Below are 20,173 nucleotides of genomic sequence, written 5' to 3' on the forward strand. Positions count from 1 at the left end.
CCTGGCCATGAAGCTAGAGAAACAAAGCCATTCAGTCAAAGAATAATTTGAACATAAGCTGTTAACCCAATTTAGCTCACTTAAGAGTTACCTTCCTCACACAGAAGCCTCCAACTGTGACAGAGCAGTCTTGCACTCAACTGCATGGTAGTCAGTAGGTAAATAACTCATCCATTTGAAAGAACGAGATGAAGACCTCAAAAGATTATTTTCCAACACGTAGATACAACCCGCCTTCCTAGTACTTGTTCCCTAGATTAGGTTGATAACCAAAACGAGCTCTCTCCTTCCATTACCTCCAGCTTTTATCTGATATAAGGATTGTATTGCACGTTCACCAGTGTACGGACACCTTCAAATTATAAACTGGAGTCAGTCAATTCAATTTAGTAACTGAATGAGTGAAGAGCATACAGTGGGACCTTAATCTCTCCTAAGAGAAACGGAGGAAACTGTGAAGGAGACATCAAGAATTACTGGATAAAACTCATACGAATTCTAGTTCACTGAAATCTTGTCTTGCAAAGACCAGATTTTCAACCATGACTAACAAGAACTAAATTTTCAGTTTTAAAACAATGCTGGAACATCTTCAGTTTCTATTTATACAAGCCAAGAAGATAGCTTGTACTCAGTTCAGACCTACAGTAATATGCCTGTCCTCAGCACCTTGTTTACTATGAACTCAAGATACTCCATCCCATTCGGACTACACTGAAAGCTGAAACAAACACAAACAGGGTCAGGAGTGTCAATGCTCACTTTTCTGTTCACTTAGGCTTCCTTTTCTCACATTACATACCTTGAGTACACCAAGCCATAGCTGCAAGTATCTCAGGACCAGCCAAACTCACCTGTATGAGTCCCACTTAACTCACTGTGGAACTGGCATCAACAGTGTTTGAAGCACATGAACTATTCATGATAATTTTGACCTGTCTTTAGACATTTCAATAATCTATAAGGGAACTTTATTGCTAAAGTTTTGGTTAGTTCTACTTCTGAGCCCGTTTCAAGTGATTCCGTGCACGTCCAGCAATTATCTCTACCACTGGTTTAGCACATACTATTTTTGTTTGTACTAAGCTTTTTTAAAGAAGCAGACACGCAACTCCCATCTCACAGGAGCAATTTGTACTTTCTCTGCTTAACAGCTGTGTTAACATCAGACACTGTCAGCAGTTTTAAACTCAGAAGCATGCAACATCCTAGGAACCTCACTGTGCTGTTTCTTCCTTATCTAGACTATACTGTACTATGGTTCTTATACTATACTGTAGTAGTTCTGCTAATGCAAGAAATACTCTTGACAGCACAGATGAGTTGAGAATTCCCCCCCCCCCACAAGAGCCTGATAGAAGGGCTTGACAGATCATGGAAGAATTTCTAAAGTCAGAGCTGGACAGACTTGCTATACTGGTGCAGCTGCATCTACCTTGGCAAGACGGTGGTGCATGCCAATGCTGTGACTGCTAAAAATATACTAGCACTTTGGCACAGGTGGGAAAGAGAGAGATTTTCAAAGCATTGCAAGCATGCCCAAGAAAGACAATGGTATATTTATTTAGCATGGTTAGTCTATAATATAGGTGTGGTTCTGTGAGATGCCTTAGGCATAGTTCCAAGCATCAGAAACAGTAAAGCAGAGAACAGCATTGCAGACAGATTCTAAAAGCATCCTTCTTAGAGCATAGGCATCACTAAGTCAGGAAGAGTTCCTCATAGGTAAGGTAGCAGATGCATCCCAACTATTTGCACCTTCCATAGATCCATAAAGCTTGAGAGAAATGATAGACTAATTTAGATTAAAGAAAATTAGAGAATGAAGCGTGAAACTGTTCTTGGTAACACAAGAAGCAGTCCTTGGAAATCCTTCTGAAGAATATACAAAAGTCCCAAAGATTTCTTCTTTTCCTAATACAGAAAGAAATGATCTCTTTGCCTTCTGCAAATAGTACTGTCACAATCAAACATCTTTGACAACTACATCAGTTTACCAGAGCAAAATGGAGGTACCTTGCACAGGGATGCTAATGTACAGACTTAACATGACCAGAATTAGCTCACAAACAAAAAGGATCATGCAACCCAGACAGGAACCTTCTCGCAGCATCACAGGACTGAAGCTAGACTGATTCAGGTTCTCAGTTGCTATAGAAACAGATTTCACTGTCCTTGTCACGTACTGGTCCTACAGTTGCTTCCTTCTCTTCCCCTCCTTCAGTCAAATGCTTGTGCAAAGCAGCCCCAGTACATGCAAGACCACACAGTCACCACATATGCAGAAGCTGTAAAAACAGAGCCACAGGTAATCTGATTCAGATCAATCTCCATAGCAACGTGATCTTTCCTCCCTAGACCTAAGCCTGTGGGAGCTATTTATAGAGCAGCCGCAGCGCTCCACCCCCTCCACTCACTCCACCACCAAAGCACCTAGCACTGCCCGCACTACAAACAAGCTTCACCCAGGCACAGGAACAGCCTGGAGGCAGCACTGAAACATAGCCCTCCTGGCACCTGCATGCTCCCGGCCTACATGACGGCTCCGCAACATATATTAAAAGCGTCTCAGTCAGTAATGTTTTCCATATCCATGAATGCTATAAATATCAGAAGTTATTGGTCACTAAAAGCTGAGTACCAACTGCAGCTGACAAAATCCAGTTCTCCAGGTACACGCAGCATGCTTTCATAGGCTTCTACTACAGCTGATCCTTTATTCTTGTGTGAAGCGGATATGCAAAGTGTACTAACACAAACACGCAATCTTCACAGGAACTTTCGGACAGAAGAAAATGCAAAGGAATGGTCCGAAGAATACCTGTCCCACAGAAACACAGCTGTATCCATGGGTAGATATTTGAAAAACATGTAGCTGAGATCTTCACCCACTAATCATTTCCAAAAAGATTTAGCCTCAGCATCATCTTCATTTTAAACAATTAAGTTCAGGTTAAAGGCCTTATTCTCCTCTCCTACTTTTTTGCCTCAAAATAACTCTCAAAATCCTCTCTGCAGCTGCTCATAGCGCAGGACATGCAGAACATGACTAGCCATCTTCTCATAGATAAATTCCATCACACAAACCCTCTATCAACTCTGCCAGTTCTTTTGCACTGCATGATCCAAATTTAAATTCATCTTCTATTTAAAATAATCTCCAGAGATTTGCAAACAAGAACAACACCACAGGAGCTTTGGCTCCCTGCCTTTCACTTTTTTTCAAGCCTGTCCTTCCCCTGCCACACTTTGTATGCTATCACCATCACAAATACAAGAGCCTTCTCCTCTCTCTCTACATCATCAGCTTCTCATCGATCCTCAAATCCCCAGTAGCATCTGCTCATACTCTTTGCAAGGAAAATAATAAATATAACAGAACATCCCAGAACTGAATTAGTTTGACCTTCCACAACCACTATGGCATTAAACTCTCAATTACAACAGCACCATTCTTTTCCAAAATGGAATTGCTTTCAACTTGAGTTTTGAGCTGAGAAATTTCATCACTGCTTTTGAAAGCAGTCTATACACTAGCACCCAAGAGATGCTTTCCCTTTTCAGTCCTTTATCTAGTTCTCCTTTTGACAAGTAGGGTAGAGTTACCATAATATGAGCACCAGTGGGTTTCTCCAAAGGCCAAACACTGTAAATGTACAGCCATTAAAAATGTATGTGAAAATAACAAAGCATATGACATTTAAATTGAGAGAACTGCTGCATGCAACTGCTAAATTATTCAGAGTCTCTCTGTTGCCACAGTGCCTCCCCCAGATACGGCAAACAGCTCTAAGCCAGAAACTAAGAGCTTACAGAAGAGAGCTCTCCTTTTAAAAAGAGGACAACAGGTAGAATAGACACAATCTAGCCAAACAGTAAGGAACACTCCAATGATTAATGACTTATTCCCTCACATAGGTTTCAAGCTGTTCAACTTGTGTTGAGATGTGTTATTCACTTAGTAGGTGGCATCTCTTATGACAACATCACCACCAAATACAGGAATTTGATTCTCTTCCCTAGAGATGGGCCACACTGGTACAAGAGACATCCTGTCTGGAATGCTGACAATAAATTCAAGCTGTTTACGAGACAGAAAAGGACAAACTTACAACCAGCATGGAAACCCTGAAACATTGCGCAGAATAATGACAATTAGAGAATAAAAGTATTTGGAGTAATTTGGTTATTCCAGAATCTCAAGTCTTTTCTGCCTCATCTCAGAAATATATAATCAGTCTCTCCAGATGTGTTACCTGCCTGACTATTCCTTCCATCTTCATGCTTTCCCCTTCTTTTCATAAAGATTGTGGAAGATCAGAACTCCTAATCTCAAACTGATCCTACTATTAATTCTCCTGACAAATCATAGCACCAGCTAGTCAAAACTGAAAGGAAAGCAGAGAGAAAAGACCATTCTTTCCTTACTAGAACTATGATATGTGGGAAGCTCATGTTTGATAGACTCACCCACAGAGTGCAGAGGGGATAGGAATCACCTCAAGCAACTCTTACAGCCAGTAAGGGGTAGAACAAGCAGTTCTGAGAGGTCCTTCTAGACAAAAATAGTTGCCATGACAGAGGAAGACGACAAAATACAACACCTGCTAGATATGACTCTTAAGAGAAAGAAGGGAGAAATGAGATGGTGTAGAAGAAAGAACAACAATTTATGCACAGTTTAGTTTAACCACTATCAGGAGGAAACAGATATAGATATTACAGCAGAGTGGCTCAATGTTCTTGTGTGAAGCAATTTCAGTGAATATCGGTCTAGATTCTTAATTGCTTTTAGCATAAAAGGCACTCCTCTCCTCCTGCTATCTGATGAGATGCAAACAGGCAAAGGATTTCCCACCTCATCCCCCAAGAGCCTTTTTAGATAGAGCACGTTAAAAATACACCCTGGCAAGCAGAGATCCAGGGAAGCTGGCATCAAAGCTACTATACATGCAAGAAGAGAATCAAACATCTGATACTGAAAGTAGGAAATTCAGTTAAAATGAAAAGGGCAGCAGGATGTCACCATGCTGCTGAACTTGCAGACATGACAAAGAAAAGAAACAGTTTAAGAGAAAAGGCTACTCTTGTCATAGAACACATAGTTTCTGAAGATCACTAGATAAATTACAGTCAAACAAGAAATCATTGTCCCAATTTCCCAATTCTCACAAATACCATTTAGAACAAATGTTCAGCAATTAAGTCGTAAACAAACAAAACTGAGGGATCATGACAAACATTATGGTATATGTCAAAGGCAACATGACCACCAGCCCTTCTTTTAGGGCTGCCCAGCTGTGAAATATTAAAGAAATACGTATGTAATGGCAAACTAAGTCATTCAAAGTAACTGTAGGCATTGCATAACTTTTTCTTGGTAATAGATTGTGTGAAGAGAAATACAGCAGCTATGAGAGGGAGGCAGGAAGCAAACCCAGCACATTCTAATAGCAAAAAGCTGGGGCAGTTCACAAGCTTCATGGGATGAGCCATGGTCATTCTTTTTACCTGCCACAGACAAGCTGACAATGCTTCAGCCCTCCAGGCCACTGATGGCCTTTTATGAACGTACTGCCCTAGGATGCCACTCACTGCACTGTCAAACTGTAATGGTCAGATTCTCATGATGTAGGATCAAAACTGTAGGGGATTGAACATGGTTTTTTTTTTTCTTCTGTAGAAGAAATGTAAAACCAAGAAGCTTTGTTCCTTGTAGCTACACTGATGTTGTATTTCTCATACCTACCTGAAAACACAACAGACTCTCTTTTAACTGCAATTGCTGAGAACAGAGCAAGAGAACTAACTCAGAATGGGTAATTTAAGCATATATAGGCAGTGCTTCTCACTTTTAAATCACCACAAGATTAACACTAGCAGACTGGGAAAGGCAGCAGTCATTAGAAGTAAACATGACATCTCATGATTCAGTGGTTGCTGGACACCAAAAGGTACAGCTACCCAACTTAGGAGTTCTCAGGTGTAAAGAAATTTTAGAGCTTCTAGCAGTATTTGGTCATTGCCTTAGAGTTTTGTTGGGTGTGGGGTTTTAGTTATTTATTCTAGTCACAAGAGACAAATCAGGAGCATGTTTCTTAATTACAAACAATAATCTTCATGTGGTCATGACAGGTTTAAAGGCCTCCTGTGACAGAGAATCTAATCTCTCTAGAAGTTATTTTCTAGCTCAGACAACAGAGCAAAGATTAGCTGAATTATATGGGTTCAGTTATAGAGAGCAAATAGTATATCATCATACCAATTTTTCATAGCTCTTAAGGCAGAGAAGGAAAGGCAGCAAACTCGTTCAGGAACAAAAAATATAATTATTCCGCAGATCAGCAGATTATCCCATTAAAAATATTCTCCATGAATGGGTACCTTATGCTGCTCATTTTTATTTCCTTGGGTCACCAACAATGCTTTTCCTTCATTAGTATTTATACCTCGAAATAGATGGAGATTGTTTAAACTGGGGAAGTGATACTAATCTTATAAATCAAGTTCTTTCATTCCCGTATCTAAATCCTTTCCTCACTCCTGCAAATCCCCAAACAGTAGCTGCATTCTGTATCTTCTACTAGCGCGGGAATAACAATGTCAAAACCTTTCTGCTAAGGGTCTACTCAGAAGTTAATGCAGTGCATCTTAAGTGCAGTCACAAAAGAGCCAAAGGACATAGGTAGGAATTAACCTAGGTTGTAACATATCTGCATTCCTATCTCCAACTCTATCCTAACGGAAAGGAAACGTAACATTCAACTCAGTACCTCAGTACCTCGCTTTGACAAAAAAGGTATCAGTTTCCATCTGGAGGGTACGACAGCCCCACCTACTTAGTTTAAAAAAAAAAAAAACTGCAATGTGAAATGGTAGCCTAATCACTAAACTTTGTCATTTGTTATCCATTCTCATGCATGAGCTCTCTATCAGTGTCCCTCCCTCCCTCCCTCCTGCAAAAACGTCATTCCTCTAGCAAGCAGGTTTTCTCCAATACTTCTCCCCAGGTACATTAACTGAAGCGCTGTAAATTACAACAGCAAAGAGAGTTATCTCAGACATTTAGCAGCGTTCATGACTTGCTAAACGAATACCTGCAATTTTCATAAATATTTGTTTTTTCAACTGTCTGCTTGCAAAAGATATTAAATAGACCAGACTGAACATCTTTCCAGAGGTATGTTGTAGCATATCTCAGCTATCGGTAACTTGATTAATTACCTGGTATGGCCTGGGGTGAGAGGGAGAAGTGACAAACAATGAACCTCTGCACCCCTCTCCCCAAGCCAGATCAAATCAAAGCCAACTTTAATTCAATTTAGGAAGATTATCTGAACAAGCATTTTAGTAAAACTTGGGCTCCGTGGATGCTTCTACCATCTTTATTGAACCATCAATCCTGAAATTCTAAATAAAAAATTACTTTGGCTATATCAGCAGGGTTTATTGTTAAAAATTCTTCAGATCTTTATTTGTCCATCACCAAAGTGAAGGACAAATCACTTGATTCCTTTTGAAGTAGACTGAAGTTGGACTTCATTACATATCTACACTGTCTCCCTTGAAAAGGGCCACAGAATGGCATCAAGGTTGAAGAAGAGTTCTGCCCTGTAGAATCTGTACTCTTTGTTAGTTTCCATAAAAACTTTGAACTAGAAGACCTATTTCTGCTGTCTGCTACACAGCCTTTGGTTCTCCACCATTCATAACTTTGCCACATAACATACACATCATCAAAACATATCTTGCCATATTATGCACTCCTATACTTGAAAATATTCTTTCAGTGGAGATAATATTTTTCTTTTCCTCTTTGTGCATCCAGTAAAACTACAACTGTTTAAAAGCAACAACGGTGTAGACACTAACGTAGTAGGACTCTGAAACTTACAACTTGAAAGAGTAACCTGTAAATTTGGAAGAAATACACAAGCCCAAACCTTCAGTACAACTGCTGCATCACTGGATAAGTATGCACAAGGCCTTTTAGTGCAGACAAGACTATCTTATTTTCCATATAAAAACGTTCTGGAGACTTGCCGATGATTTTACATTTTATTAAACACATGATAAGATAGTTAACGAGTACATGACTAATTGCAGGGTATATTAAATTAGGTTCAAAAGCTATAGGTTTTCTAACTATATGACAGTAAATCAAAAGAATAACTTCATAGCTGGAATCATTGATCTATTTAGTGTAACATAACATCCTATTAAACGACAGCAAAATCAAACCTAGCAAAACTGCATTTTAGCTACGTTAGTTTCATCGGATGCTGACTCTGATACGTTAGGGTTGCAGGTTTTCACCACAGTGCTGAGAACAGCAAGTACTTCTTGTCCCCATTCAAAATAGTTCCCAAAGTTCAAACACTATAAAGGCCAAAAACAGAGACAACTGCCAAATAACTGTACTTGAATTATTTCAGTTCCTCCCTTACAGGACTCTCAGGATACCACAATACATTTTCCCTCCTCGACCTTCTGCCTACCAGTAACAGGCTTTTGCAGACAAGAAGTGATGCTGCAACGAGCACAGCAAGGACACTTGAGAGCATGTGAACACAAACGCTGACCTGGACTTGCACTGAACATAGAGAAAATGGCTGGCTCGTACAGGGAAAGCATAACATATCGTTAGATTCACAGTTCTGTGCCATCTCTGTGGGCAAAGAATTTATAGGTAACGTATGTTATTCTATATATGTCTGAAAACAGTGTGTTACATGGGTGAGGCCTACACCATATCTAAGTCCAGAAAAAAAAGAGGGAGGGGGACAGAAAAAAGTCAAATGACAAATCAGTTTCCTCCAACGCTTTTCATTACTCAAAGCACCACTTTACCATGACTCCACATAAATAGTGGTCATGGACCAAGCTTCCCCACCCCCCATCTGAAAATAAAAGTGGGCAACACAGAAAGATAGTGATTTTCTTTTCTCAGGTACAATGCGTTTGATTTACAGGTTATTTTACAATAAATTACCTAATATAAAGTGGATTTCCTATTCTATCGTTTTGGTGAATAGGATGACCTACTGTTTACAAAGCAAAGTGTCAAAAACACCTTCCCAGTTACGTTATACGGATATCTCTTTATAAGGCATGCGCACCTACCCGCTTCAAAGGAAATCAGCCCTTTCTCCGTCTCCCTCGTACCTGGCCTAACTGTCCTGCCCGCTTCCTCCCGACGGGAAAGGAGGAAAAGCCGCAGCCGCCCGGAGGCCCAGGCACGGCGCTGCCCGGCGGGCGGCGCGTAACGCTCCCGGGCGGCTCGCGACGCCTCACGCCGCCAACGGCCGCGCCGCCGCCAACGGCTGGCCGCGCCGCCGGGCCCCGGCTGCCGCGGTGCGGAGCCCCCCCTCCCCCCCCGCCCCTTCCCGGCTGGCGAAACCACCACCGCCATTTCCCGGGCCAGCCAGCCCTGACACGCCGCGGTCTCTCGCTCCGCTTGAAACCCGCAAGCGACCCTCCGCCCCCCGCCGGGAGCCGCGCCCGCTTCCCGCCCACGGAGCGTACCGGGACCACCGGCAGCTCACGCAGGCACCGGGTAGAGCCCCGCGCCGCCAGCCCAGGCAGGCCCCCGAGGCTAACCTGAAGCACCCTGAGGTGCACAGCCCCTGCCCTCCTCCTGCAGTGACCTTGCCGAAGCACTCGCCTTCGCCCAAGCATCGCCGCAGCGCCGAGCCGGCAGCTGCGGCGGAGCCGGAGGAGGGTGGAGGGCAGCCAAGGCGCAGCAGGGGGGGGGGATGGAGATGCTCCTGCAGCCAGCTGCGCGGTGAGCCAGGGGGAGAAGTCACCTGGGCACACAGCCCGCCCTGCCCGAGCCCACGCGCGGCGGCGGCGGAGGCACCCCGCCTTTGATATGTGCATGCATGGACACGTACCCTGCCGTGCACCCGCCGCCGCCGCCTGGCTGCCCGCGCCCACCTGCCGGCCGGCCGCCTCCTGACGCCCCCTGGCTGCTCTGCGCCGCCCCGCCAGTTCCGCATCGACAGCCAGGAGCGGAGCGCACCACCGCCACCCGCGGGGGGGGAGGGGGGAGGGTGGAGCGAACCACTCGCATCGACGGCGGGGAGGGGGGAGCCCGAGAACCGCCTCATGAGCCTTCCGCAGGGGGCGCTGCAGCTCGCTCGCGCCGCCGCTTCCCCCCACCCCGGGGTGGGGGGAGGGGAGGGCGCGCGGAGGTAAGGGCGGGGGCCGCGCGCAGGCGGGCTGCGGCGGCTCGCGCCCGACGCGGCGGGGGCGGGGCTTCCTGCCGGTGTGACCGCGCGCGCGCGCGCGCGCCCGGGGCGGGGCGGGGAGGGGGCGGTGCCGCCTCCTGAGGTAACGGCCGCCGCGCGCGCACCTCTGAGGGCAGTTACGCGCCTCTGGCCGGCCGAAGGCAAGATGGCAGGCGCAATAAAACCCCTCGGGCACGGCTACCCAGAGCAGATCGCACCCAGCACGGCTTCAGTGAAGATAACCTTGAATATTTTTCGCCAAATGAGGGGTCAAATTACCGTTTTCAAAGGTAGTGCGGGCGACCAGAAGGGAAAGCCGTCACCGCGAAGGCTGGCTGCAGGCAAGCCAGGCAAAGGCCAGTGACATGGATAAGGAAGCAGTATGTTGCAACGAGGAGACACAATCCTGTGGACTTTCAGGATCTCTGTATACCTTGAGCTACTTATTTGCTGCTTTGCTACTGGCTTCTTAAGGTCATAAGAGAATTTAATTATTAAAAGCTTGAGATGTAGCTTCTTGAATTTTTACAAGCTCTCATAAACTAGTACACTGCACAACCAAATCCATTTATCAACAAAACCAAAATTACTAAAATAAGCCAAAATGCAATCAAAACTACCACAAGTATCCCAGCGGTAAAAAAGCATGCAATAAAGCGCAGAATGGTAAGACATTGGATTTGACATTCAAAGTCTCTATTCTCCCCTTACAGTGGAACTGGGATTTCATAAATACTTCCATCTTTTCCTCCTCTTCCCCCATCTATTTGATTAGGCTGTGGGCAAGCACAGTCATTGCATAAGGGTAGATTCAACAGCAATCACACAGAGTAGACTAGTTCACATACCCCTGGATTTTTACAGTGACCAAATTAGCAAAATTAACTTGAAACAGGGTATAGACTTACAGTGTCAGGACTGAGTCTCATTCAAGCCTAAGTGGGATTTTGCAAATATGCATATTAAGACATCAAGGGCCACTGATCTCAAGGAGAAGTTTTTCCCACCGCTTGAGCTTCTTGGACGGACCTGGGAAGCTGCTGTAAAACTAGAAACTAATTCTATGCTGATTTACACTTTAAAGAATGTGAATACCTTCATGAAGGACACATCTTTGATTATATGACAGTGGAAAGGGATGGAGAAGTCAGAAGAGGCAAGAGAAGTCACTGTTTTCATCACTGCCCTCTACAGCAATGTCACTGGTTGTGACTTAGAAATCCCTCATGTTTACATGCAGTTTTTCTCCTCAAATTAAGGATAGAGCACACAGCTGCTTACTGGGCTGCAGCTTCAATGCCACTGCCTCTTACTTGACAGCAGCTTCATTGCTACTGCCTCTTCTGCTTGACAGCCTCATTTGCTAGCAGATCCTTGGACTACAGCCCAACTGCCCTCTAATCCACCCAGGGCAGGCTTGAGCTCTCAAGCTCTGCTCATTACTCTCCACTCATACCCTACTGCCATCTCTTATAGTGCTATTCCTATTCCTTCTTATCTGGTTCAGTAATTACAAAGGTATCTGTGGAGCTCAAAAATTTATACTCTAGTAATGCAGAGGTTTTAGCAGAATATCTTTTGGAGACTTGCTGAAATGGCAATTTCCCCCTCCCCTCCCCTGGCAGGGGATCTTCAAACACTTCCAAAGAGCTGGACAGCTCTTTGCCTTCCCTTTTTCTACTATTCTATTTGAGATAGTTCATATGAACTGCTATTCCTGTTGCTTCTCCTAAGCTAATTGTTTCTGTTGTATGTGCACTAGACATCAGCTAGGATTCTGCATAATTTGCTCAACAACCAGAAGCACAATAAGCTGATGTTTCAATTTGGTGGAGCCAGGCTATGCAGCAAATGGAGTGGACCACATGGGACAAGAGAGTTAATTTCGGAAAGTAGCTGTACAAATCAAGAGGGACTATGCAAGCATAATGCATGGTCTTCATGATGTATACTTAATCCATTTCGCCCATTTGCCAACTATGGCACACAGCAAGGTGCACAGCAAGCTAAGATCTAGTACTAGAGGTTGAAAGAAACTGCCTAGAGTTGCATTGTTGTTCTTCTCTCTCTGCTTCCTGCCTCTTCCCAACTGATATCCTCACTTTCTTATTAGCTTGGAGTTTGTTAAATCAAGAACTTACTCCACCTTCCCCCAGCCTAATGACGGCACAGAGAACGTCAAAATCCTGTATTAGGCTTTATTCTTTTATATAAACATTAACATTTCTCAAACAGATTAGTTAAAAATACAGATTTAAACAAGAAATTTTGCAATTGCAATGAGTTATAAAAAACAACAGATTATTTTACAGATTGTTACAAGTGCTTTACAAAGGTGCAGAGTGAAGGCCAGTGGCAGGGGACCAACCTCAAGTGCAAAATGGACACAATACCCTCACCACGGGCATAGCGCTCAGATACACAGCCCAAAAAAAAAAAAAAAAAAAAAAAGAGCCATGTGAACCTAGACTCTTGGGATGCTCACCGGGCAAGCAAACATAGACCCCTATGAGAGAGAAGACTCTTGAGACCAAGCTACCAGGATACTTAAGGTTACATCTCTGAGATCAGCCACAAGATGTTGTTTCTTGGAAAATAAGGAACATATTTTTGCAACAATATATTTCTCTTCCATCAGATAAAATATCGCCGTAAATCCTACAATACTTATGGATGTGAATACTTAAGGACTTAGGGCATAAACCCAGTGTGGATTCTCAGCATGCCCAAAGTGGGGAACAAAGGATACAGGACTCAAGTGTCCTTCTAGAGCAATCGGCACTCCTCATACAGCAAGGACGTCCATATTCCAATCGCCAAGTACCTTGGAAAGACTTTGGCATAAGGAAGAAAGGCAAGTAGATCTGGTTACGCTCAGCATTTCTGCAGCACATGATCTGAGAGCTGTGTAGCCCATAGTTTAGGCAATGCCCATACCTCACTAAATGCAGCGTGTCCTCTCTCCTTGGCTGATACATCTTCATGCTCTCCTTGGAACACATGCAAACATGCTCCAAATTCTTGGAAGTTTTTGAGACCCTTCCACCACACCTGCCTTGCCTAGGTACCAGTCCTTCCCAAATTCCTTTCTTCTCTTCCACCCCCAAATATAAAAATCTATATCCCGACTTGTTTTGAAGTGCAGTTTTCCAGCTGTTAGCAAATCAAAGTAAAGTGAACTGGCTGAGAATCAGCATAAGATAAAGTGGTGATGCATTATATAAAAATCCACTACTTTATGCCTGACACCTTTCTGGTATATAAATGTCCCTTTCCCATACCCAAGGACCTCCCTTGCTAGATAAAGGGCACTACACATTCCAGGAATCCTCTTCCCAAAGGAAGGCCAGAGCAAAAGGGCAACTCTAGAGATGAAGTCTCACAATAAAGAAATAACAACAGCTACTTCTCTGGGAATCTTTGCAAAGGGCAGCACATACAAGAGATGTTACTTATAGGAAACCCAGTGAAACCCCTAGAACATCCACATTGACTTCCCTGAGCTCCTCAGATCCAGGTACACTGGGGACCCTGCAAAAGCCTTTTGAGCTGGATTACTCTCAATAGAGAGGGTTTGGCAAGTTCCTGCAAATTCACTTTCATAATCAACAGGAGAGGAAAGGATCAGTGGGCAAATCCCCAGGACATACTTAGAAAAGAGAAAGAGACTCTGAAGAGAGGTGTATGTGTATATGGGGAGGGTCTTCATTTCTACCGTTTTCAGATGTTCACGTTATCCATTTGGGGTGTGGGCATTACATCGAAACCAACTCCCCGTCCAATCAACCCCAGCTGCCTCCTACATAGCCTCATGACATCATTGAAATCCCAGACCCATCACTCCCTGCACTGCCTAGCCTAGAGTGCAGTGCCTTGGAGAGGGGAGGCTGGCTTCTCGTTAGCAAAGGCTGGGAGATGGCATTATGCCAACACATCAGTGCCCTGGGAGCATGCGGTCACTCATGCACATCCCAGATTTCTGAGAGCAGGGGAGGGAGTTTCTTGTCCTGCAGCCGAAGAGCAAACACCTGTTCAGAGTGGACGCTACTTAGCGTCCGAAGACTGACCAGCTTCATTAACATCCGTGGAAACATCAGGTGGTCCTGCAGGGTCACACAAAAAGACAGCTCTTAGTAAATCCACACTAAAACAAACAAAAAACTCATATAAACACTGGATGATGCATCGTAAACAGAATCCTAACTTCGTTTAAAACCAGCCGGAGATGGAAGTGTGAAGGAAGGAACAGAACACTATACCATGCCCCAAAACTCCAGATTCAAGACCTTCCAAGACGGCTAAACTATGGAACATTATACAGGACAGCAGATTGTGACATCTCACAGATTCTCCATTTATAGCTGCTACCACACAGTCACAAAAGGATACAGCATGAGCATACAGATGGCAAGAGAACCGCTACAGGCGGTACTGCAGGAACTGTGGCTGCACAAGCACAAAAATCAGTCTGCATCACTCCCGGGGATGTTCAAGTCAAGCACTTACATTTGGTCTGTTGATACAAATGTAAGAATGAAGGGCTTCGACATAGGTGTGCTGCAGCCTCTCCACCAGGGACTGGTCCTGCACATTCGGTCGGTCTGCCAAAAAGCAGGTTAGAAGTGAGCATGTTGCCACAGACAGCCTCACTTGAGGCTAACCCCAGTCCCTCAGTATGCTCCTTCCCCAAAACCTCATCTAGCATTCACCCAGCACAGCCAGGAGAGTCATCCAGGACTGCAGCAGTTTTCTGTCATGTCATTTTTCTGTAACTGTTGTTTCTCAGCCATGTTCACAGAATATGGTGAGTCTGATCTGAATTATATAGAGGTAGGAGGTTACAGAGACCAAATAGCACTGTCTAAATGTATTTGGTCTCATGTTCCTGTCCCAGGGAAGGTGAGAAGCTGCAGTTATTCTGAAAGGGATAGGACAGTTTCTCCAGAAGCTAAGCCAGTGGGAAAACAGTAACGACAAGACAAAAAAAAAAAAAAAAAAGTTGATCTTTTGGGTTACAAGACACAGAAAACAGAAGCAAAGTAGAGAGGCAGCTTCTTTGCAAAGCCCTTTCCTGGCTCAGAGTTATACTGCTCTCACATCCAAAATATTTTTACTTGACCACTAGATGTCACTCATGTCACATGACTTGCATTACATCACAGGCATGGCAAGCACAGGAAAGGGACAGTAAAATAGCAATTTCTAAATGAGGAAGATTAATATTGTCCCATTTGGTATACATTTTTTTCCATCGGCAGGGTATCTGACTTCCTGTGGAGGTGGCACTAGAAGATTCAGAGTATAATGAGCAGAAGTAGTAATACGCTACTTATCCCCAGGTCCTATACCCTCTAACTCCTCTTTAGCCTGTGACCTTTCTTAACTCTTATTTTCTTTACCCCCAACTCAGTGCTGCAGCTCTTCAGTCCTTCCTGGCTTTTTACCTGCAGAGAAAATGTTGATGGCGATTAAAAGTGCATATTCAGCATCGTTGAGCTGTAGCTCATTCATTCCCTTTGAGAACTCAAAGATGGGGTTAATGAACTCAAATTGCAGACCTGCAACAAATAGAGGAGAAGAGGGTAAGGCTCAGCAATGGCATTTGTCTCTTGCTTCTCTCACTCACAGAATAAGCTTTCAGAAACCCACTGCAATAGATCAGGGAGTGCAGAGGAAACACCTCTATGTTGTGTCCCAAGTGCAGCTGAAACCTCCCTTCACAACAAACCACTACCAGAGAGCAACAGTAACAGTGGGTGAAGAGCCAGGCCCTAAACATAAAATGATACTATTTATAGGTCTTCTGAGAGCCTCAGATGTCCCACAGGACATTAACAGGTAATACCTAAAAGAAAATGACATCAATTCTATGATGTCTGTCAAAAAGTCAGAAGCCCACAAGTAGGGAATCCAAACTTTTGACTCACACCATTATCTCCTTCAAATCTGTGAGCCCTCATGCTTTCAAAAAAAGTTTTAATCCCATGCTCCAGATTCAGCTGAAGCCTGTCTGAGCTGAAAAATATAGTTCCAGGAGGCCTGAAATATCCCACTTCTTTTAGCTCCAAAAGCTGGGGGAGCTGAGGCAGAGTGTGACTTAGGCCTTTGATCACCTTTTGGATAAACGCAGTCTGGCAAAAACGTATTGGCATTCATTCTGTCATAGCATACAGCAGCAACTGCCACATTAGGTTTCTTTGTGCTGTATGCTGTACAAACATGCTGCAAGTTTTAAATCCTTCCCCCAAAACAAGGCCTCGAGTTTCTCATTTCCTGCAGTACAACTGCATCAGAGAAGAAAGAACAAGACAGAGGGAATCTCTCTGGCTGTCTGCTTTTTGCCTCCCTAAAAACCTGAGGAAAAAAAAAAAAAAGGAGGAGAAAAAGTACTTATTAAAACCTGAAAAAAAGAAACCAAGTTCAGACCCCTATAGTTTTGATCCCACATCAGAAGAATCTGACTATTACAGTTTGACAGTGCAGTGAGTGCAGGCATCCTAGGGCAGTAGGTTCACAGAAGGCCATCAGTGGCCTGGAGCATTGTCAGCTTGTCTGTGGCAGGTAAAAAGAATGACCATGGCTCATCCCATGAAGCTTGTGAACTGCCCCAGCTTTTTGCTATTAGAGTGTGCTGGGTTTGGTTCATCCCTCCCTTGCATAGCTACAGGGTCCCTAAGCAACAGAACTCCTACTCGCTCCCCTTCACTTATCCTAGTACTTCAATTGTTTCCTCCCCCCCCCCCCCCCCCCCAAATCTCTTTCCACAGCTCTTATTTATTCCCAGGATTTGTAATGAGAACCTTTGAGTCAGGTGAGGGATGTATCAGCTGCTGGGGGGGAAAAAAAAAAACAAAGAGAAGCAGAGAAGAAAAGGAGGTATAGCCAGTAACTTAGAAGTAGCAGCCCTCCAAATCAATTCCCAGTGGGCAAGCCTGCAGACTGTCTTAAACAGAAACCTTGACAATAAGACCTACAGGGCTGAAACCTAATTCTTCCAGCTTAGTCATTATGTACAGTGAGACTGGAAGAAACAAACTCGCATAAGCTGCCACTCCTCTCTTATTTCATATGGGCTCTCAGTCAACCATGTAAACACTAAAGCTTGGCAAGCCCTGACAGACAAGCAGAGTCATAGTGCTGCTGGGCCAGATCAAAATGCTGAGAAGTGCCAGTGTCAGGAATTCCTGGGCATACTTGGATGGGAAATCTTAAGTAAAGGCCATCCCAAGTATAAACAGTTAAATAGCTACCCAAGGAATCGAAAAAATCACGTGAAGGACAGCCAAAGTCTCGTTTTCAGAAATGCCGAAGACACATACTTCCTGTTACTTCATCTGAAATTATGGATACTCATTGCTCCTGGAAAAAAAGGCTTCAGAAATCATCATATCATCATTGATCATCATATACTGAGCTAATGACAGGTCCACAGCATTCTGCAGGGATCTTCAGTACACAGTACAGACTTCATATCAACTGAAATACAATCATGATAAAGTCATCACTCAGAGCATGCATCTACATTACCAAGTGATACAGTGCAAAGAGAAGATTGGGGTTTGATTTGCTGTGATCTGATGCGGCTCTAAGACCACATACCCGCATCAGATCTTTACCAGCAGGAAGTTTACACCAGCTGCTACCCCTGGGTGCACATCCTGCATGCAGAGACAGCTAACGGCTGGAGCACCCACATCACAGGCAGGGCACCCCAGAGAGTGACCCAGTGCATGACTTCAGCCTTACTTCTACCAGCAACCAGAAGTGCACTCAAGTGCATACTGTAAGACTCCAGTCTTCCGTACAGAAAGATTTCCATGCTGTAAGAATCCAAATTTTCCAAAGCAAGTTCACACCTAGAAAGATGTGAACTGAGCCAATATCCTATGTTAAAAGCAAACAAGGTACGCGGGGAACACCTGTCTGGTCTTGTTCTAAACCTCTCACCTAATTTCCACTCCAAAGCCCCATATACTATTTCAGCAGCCCACAAGGAAAGGATGAAGAAACACGAGATACAGGGAAGGAAGAAACACCTGTCTAAAGCACCACCTGCTTTGGCGAAGTCATCCCGATTATAGCTCAGGTCCTTAAGAAACGTGATGCTCTCTATCTCTGGATTGTAGCGTCGAGACGTCTCCAACAGCATCACCTGAAACCAGAGGTCAGGGATACACTTGACTTAAATACAGCAAAAAACATTACAACATTGATAGTTTGTTGAGGGCTAAAGCATTCATTGGAAAAAAACAAGCCAAACCAAGCCAATCAAACAACAAAATCCAAACACGCTTCTCTCGCTCAGAATGCTTCAAAATTCCAAGGTAAATCCTGCTGTATTCTTTGCACTGTCTGCTCCTGGGAAGGGGAATACCTGCTCACCGCTACCAAGGCTCTTCCCCCATTCTCCTCGGGGGCCCTTTACCAGAATAGTCTGGCACTGGAGTAATGGTCCCATAGGTGAGGTTCTTTCAGTGTGTCACCCAGAAAAATGGATGGAGTTAGTTCTCCAGGTGGGTTCTCCAAATGTTTTCCTCTCTGCTATTATGTACTGTGGTGGAGCCAAACTCTCACCTCTATTGTAGATGTCTTCAACAAAGCAATCTGATCTTCCCTGGTGAGCTCCAGAAAGCCGGGCAGTTGCTTAGCAAAGTCCACAATCTCTTGCACAGAGATAATTGCAAGCTCCGTAAAGTGAGCAAAACGCTGCTGCCTCGCTTCACGGTTATTAGGATCAGGAACTTGGGGCCACGGCTGTGGGGATGGGAAGAGACACAGAGTGGAGACAGTGTATATATGTGAAAGATGGAGAGAGGGAAGAAAGATGGGGATGCAAAAGATGAAGTGAACAGAGAAAGAAAATGACTGAGACACATTGGAAACTCATCCTTTGCTATTCTTTACAGAACTTCAGCCTACAGATCCAATTCTTCAAGTATCTCCCTTCTCCCATATGCTTTTCTCACAACCCCGAGTTCCCAAACTTCACTTTTCTGATTTTGGGTCCACCGGTAGAGGTTTTACCGTCACTTTGAGCCTGTCTGTGAACGAGCGCTGGTTGCACTGCTGCTGAGCGGCCACAAGCTTCTCTATCATGCTCAACTGTTCAGGCGTCAGTTTGTGGGATGGGCTTGGCGGATGCGGAGGGTTTGGACGCACCACAACTGTCCGAGCCTGGTCATCCTCCTGCTTCTTCAGTTTCTTCAGCCGGATCTGCTCTTCAGACAGAACATCTAAAAGGAGGAATAGTCAGAGAGAAGCATGACATCAGAGTACAGTGGAAACCAAACTAAACATGGGGGAGCATGCTGTGGACAGAGAGGCAGGGTTTATAGCTGCCTGTATCTGGCACATCAGAGTATATATGACATAGACAGCAGGCAGCGATACTTTTGTTTGCTTCTCCCTCTTTTTCCCCACTTTAAGTTGTTTCGTTGCCTTTTTTGAAATGGTACTGTCCGGCAAAACGATCACAAAGGACAGAAGCTCCCTTCATGCTGCCCTGCAGACGTCAGAAAGGCAACAGTGGCTCCTCCCATTAGGCAAGTCCCCAAAAGGTAATGTTATAACAGATTCCAAGTGGTGCCCTCTCCGCATGTCACAGTCGTGCAATACATTTTATACCGTCCTAGTGTGTTGTCTTTTTCTGATATCGCTATATTAACAGCTTGCATCATTTCGTGTTCCTCTTAAGAGGTCAGAGTCAGTATTAGATGGAGTTGGAGCTTGAAAGGACAATCCTCTACGCAGCCGAGCTGCAGCAGAGCGTAAAGAACTAACATAAAGCAAGACGGATAATAAAATAATAGGTCTGTATAAATCTTTCTAAGGAGGAATGCAAGTCCTTCGGGAGTAGAGCTGGAAGTCTTCTTCAGTCATGAAGTAAAAGGGTCGTGACCACTTAGATGCAACTTTGTAAGGAGTAAAACAACTCAGAGAGGGGT

General features: G+C 44.3%; 2 protein-coding genes across 33 annotated transcripts in view; both read right to left on the reverse strand.

Annotated features, from left to right (window-relative positions):
- MADD (MAP kinase activating death domain) overlaps positions 1–10,027 on the reverse strand; it is a 76,030-nt gene extending 66,003 nt beyond the window's left edge. For 21 of the 27 annotated variants that reach the window (XM_068945738.1, XM_068945734.1, XM_068945729.1 and 18 more), the window contains exon 1: positions 9,894–10,018. The gene's annotated coding sequence lies outside the window, so the exon portion shown is untranslated. Of the gene's footprint in view, positions 1–9,600 lie in introns of all 27 variants that reach the window. The other 6 variants (XM_068945737.1, XM_068945728.1, XM_068945721.1 and 3 more) reach the window with 4 other exon arrangements.
- Positions 10,028–12,413: 2,386 nt separating this feature from the next.
- NR1H3 (nuclear receptor subfamily 1 group H member 3) overlaps positions 12,414–20,173 on the reverse strand; it is a 30,418-nt gene continuing 22,658 nt past the window's right edge. For all 6 annotated transcript variants that reach the window (XM_068945772.1, XM_009682769.2, XM_068945774.1 and 3 more), the window contains 6 exons: positions 19,254–19,462; positions 18,804–18,983; positions 18,282–18,381; positions 15,674–15,787; positions 14,736–14,830; positions 12,414–14,332 (listed from right to left, as the gene is read on the reverse strand). In XM_068945772.1, coding sequence (XP_068801873.1) covers positions 14,186–14,332; positions 14,736–14,830; positions 15,674–15,787; positions 18,282–18,381; positions 18,804–18,983; positions 19,254–19,462 — 845 coding nt within the window. In that variant the 3' untranslated portion in view covers positions 12,414–14,185. The remainder of the gene's footprint in view (positions 14,333–14,735; positions 14,831–15,673; positions 15,788–18,281; positions 18,382–18,803; positions 18,984–19,253; positions 19,463–20,173) is intronic.

This window comes from Struthio camelus, chromosome 5 (genome assembly GCF_040807025.1).
Source record: "Struthio camelus isolate bStrCam1 chromosome 5, bStrCam1.hap1, whole genome shotgun sequence".
Lineage (NCBI taxonomy): Eukaryota > Metazoa > Chordata > Aves > Struthioniformes > Struthionidae > Struthio > Struthio camelus.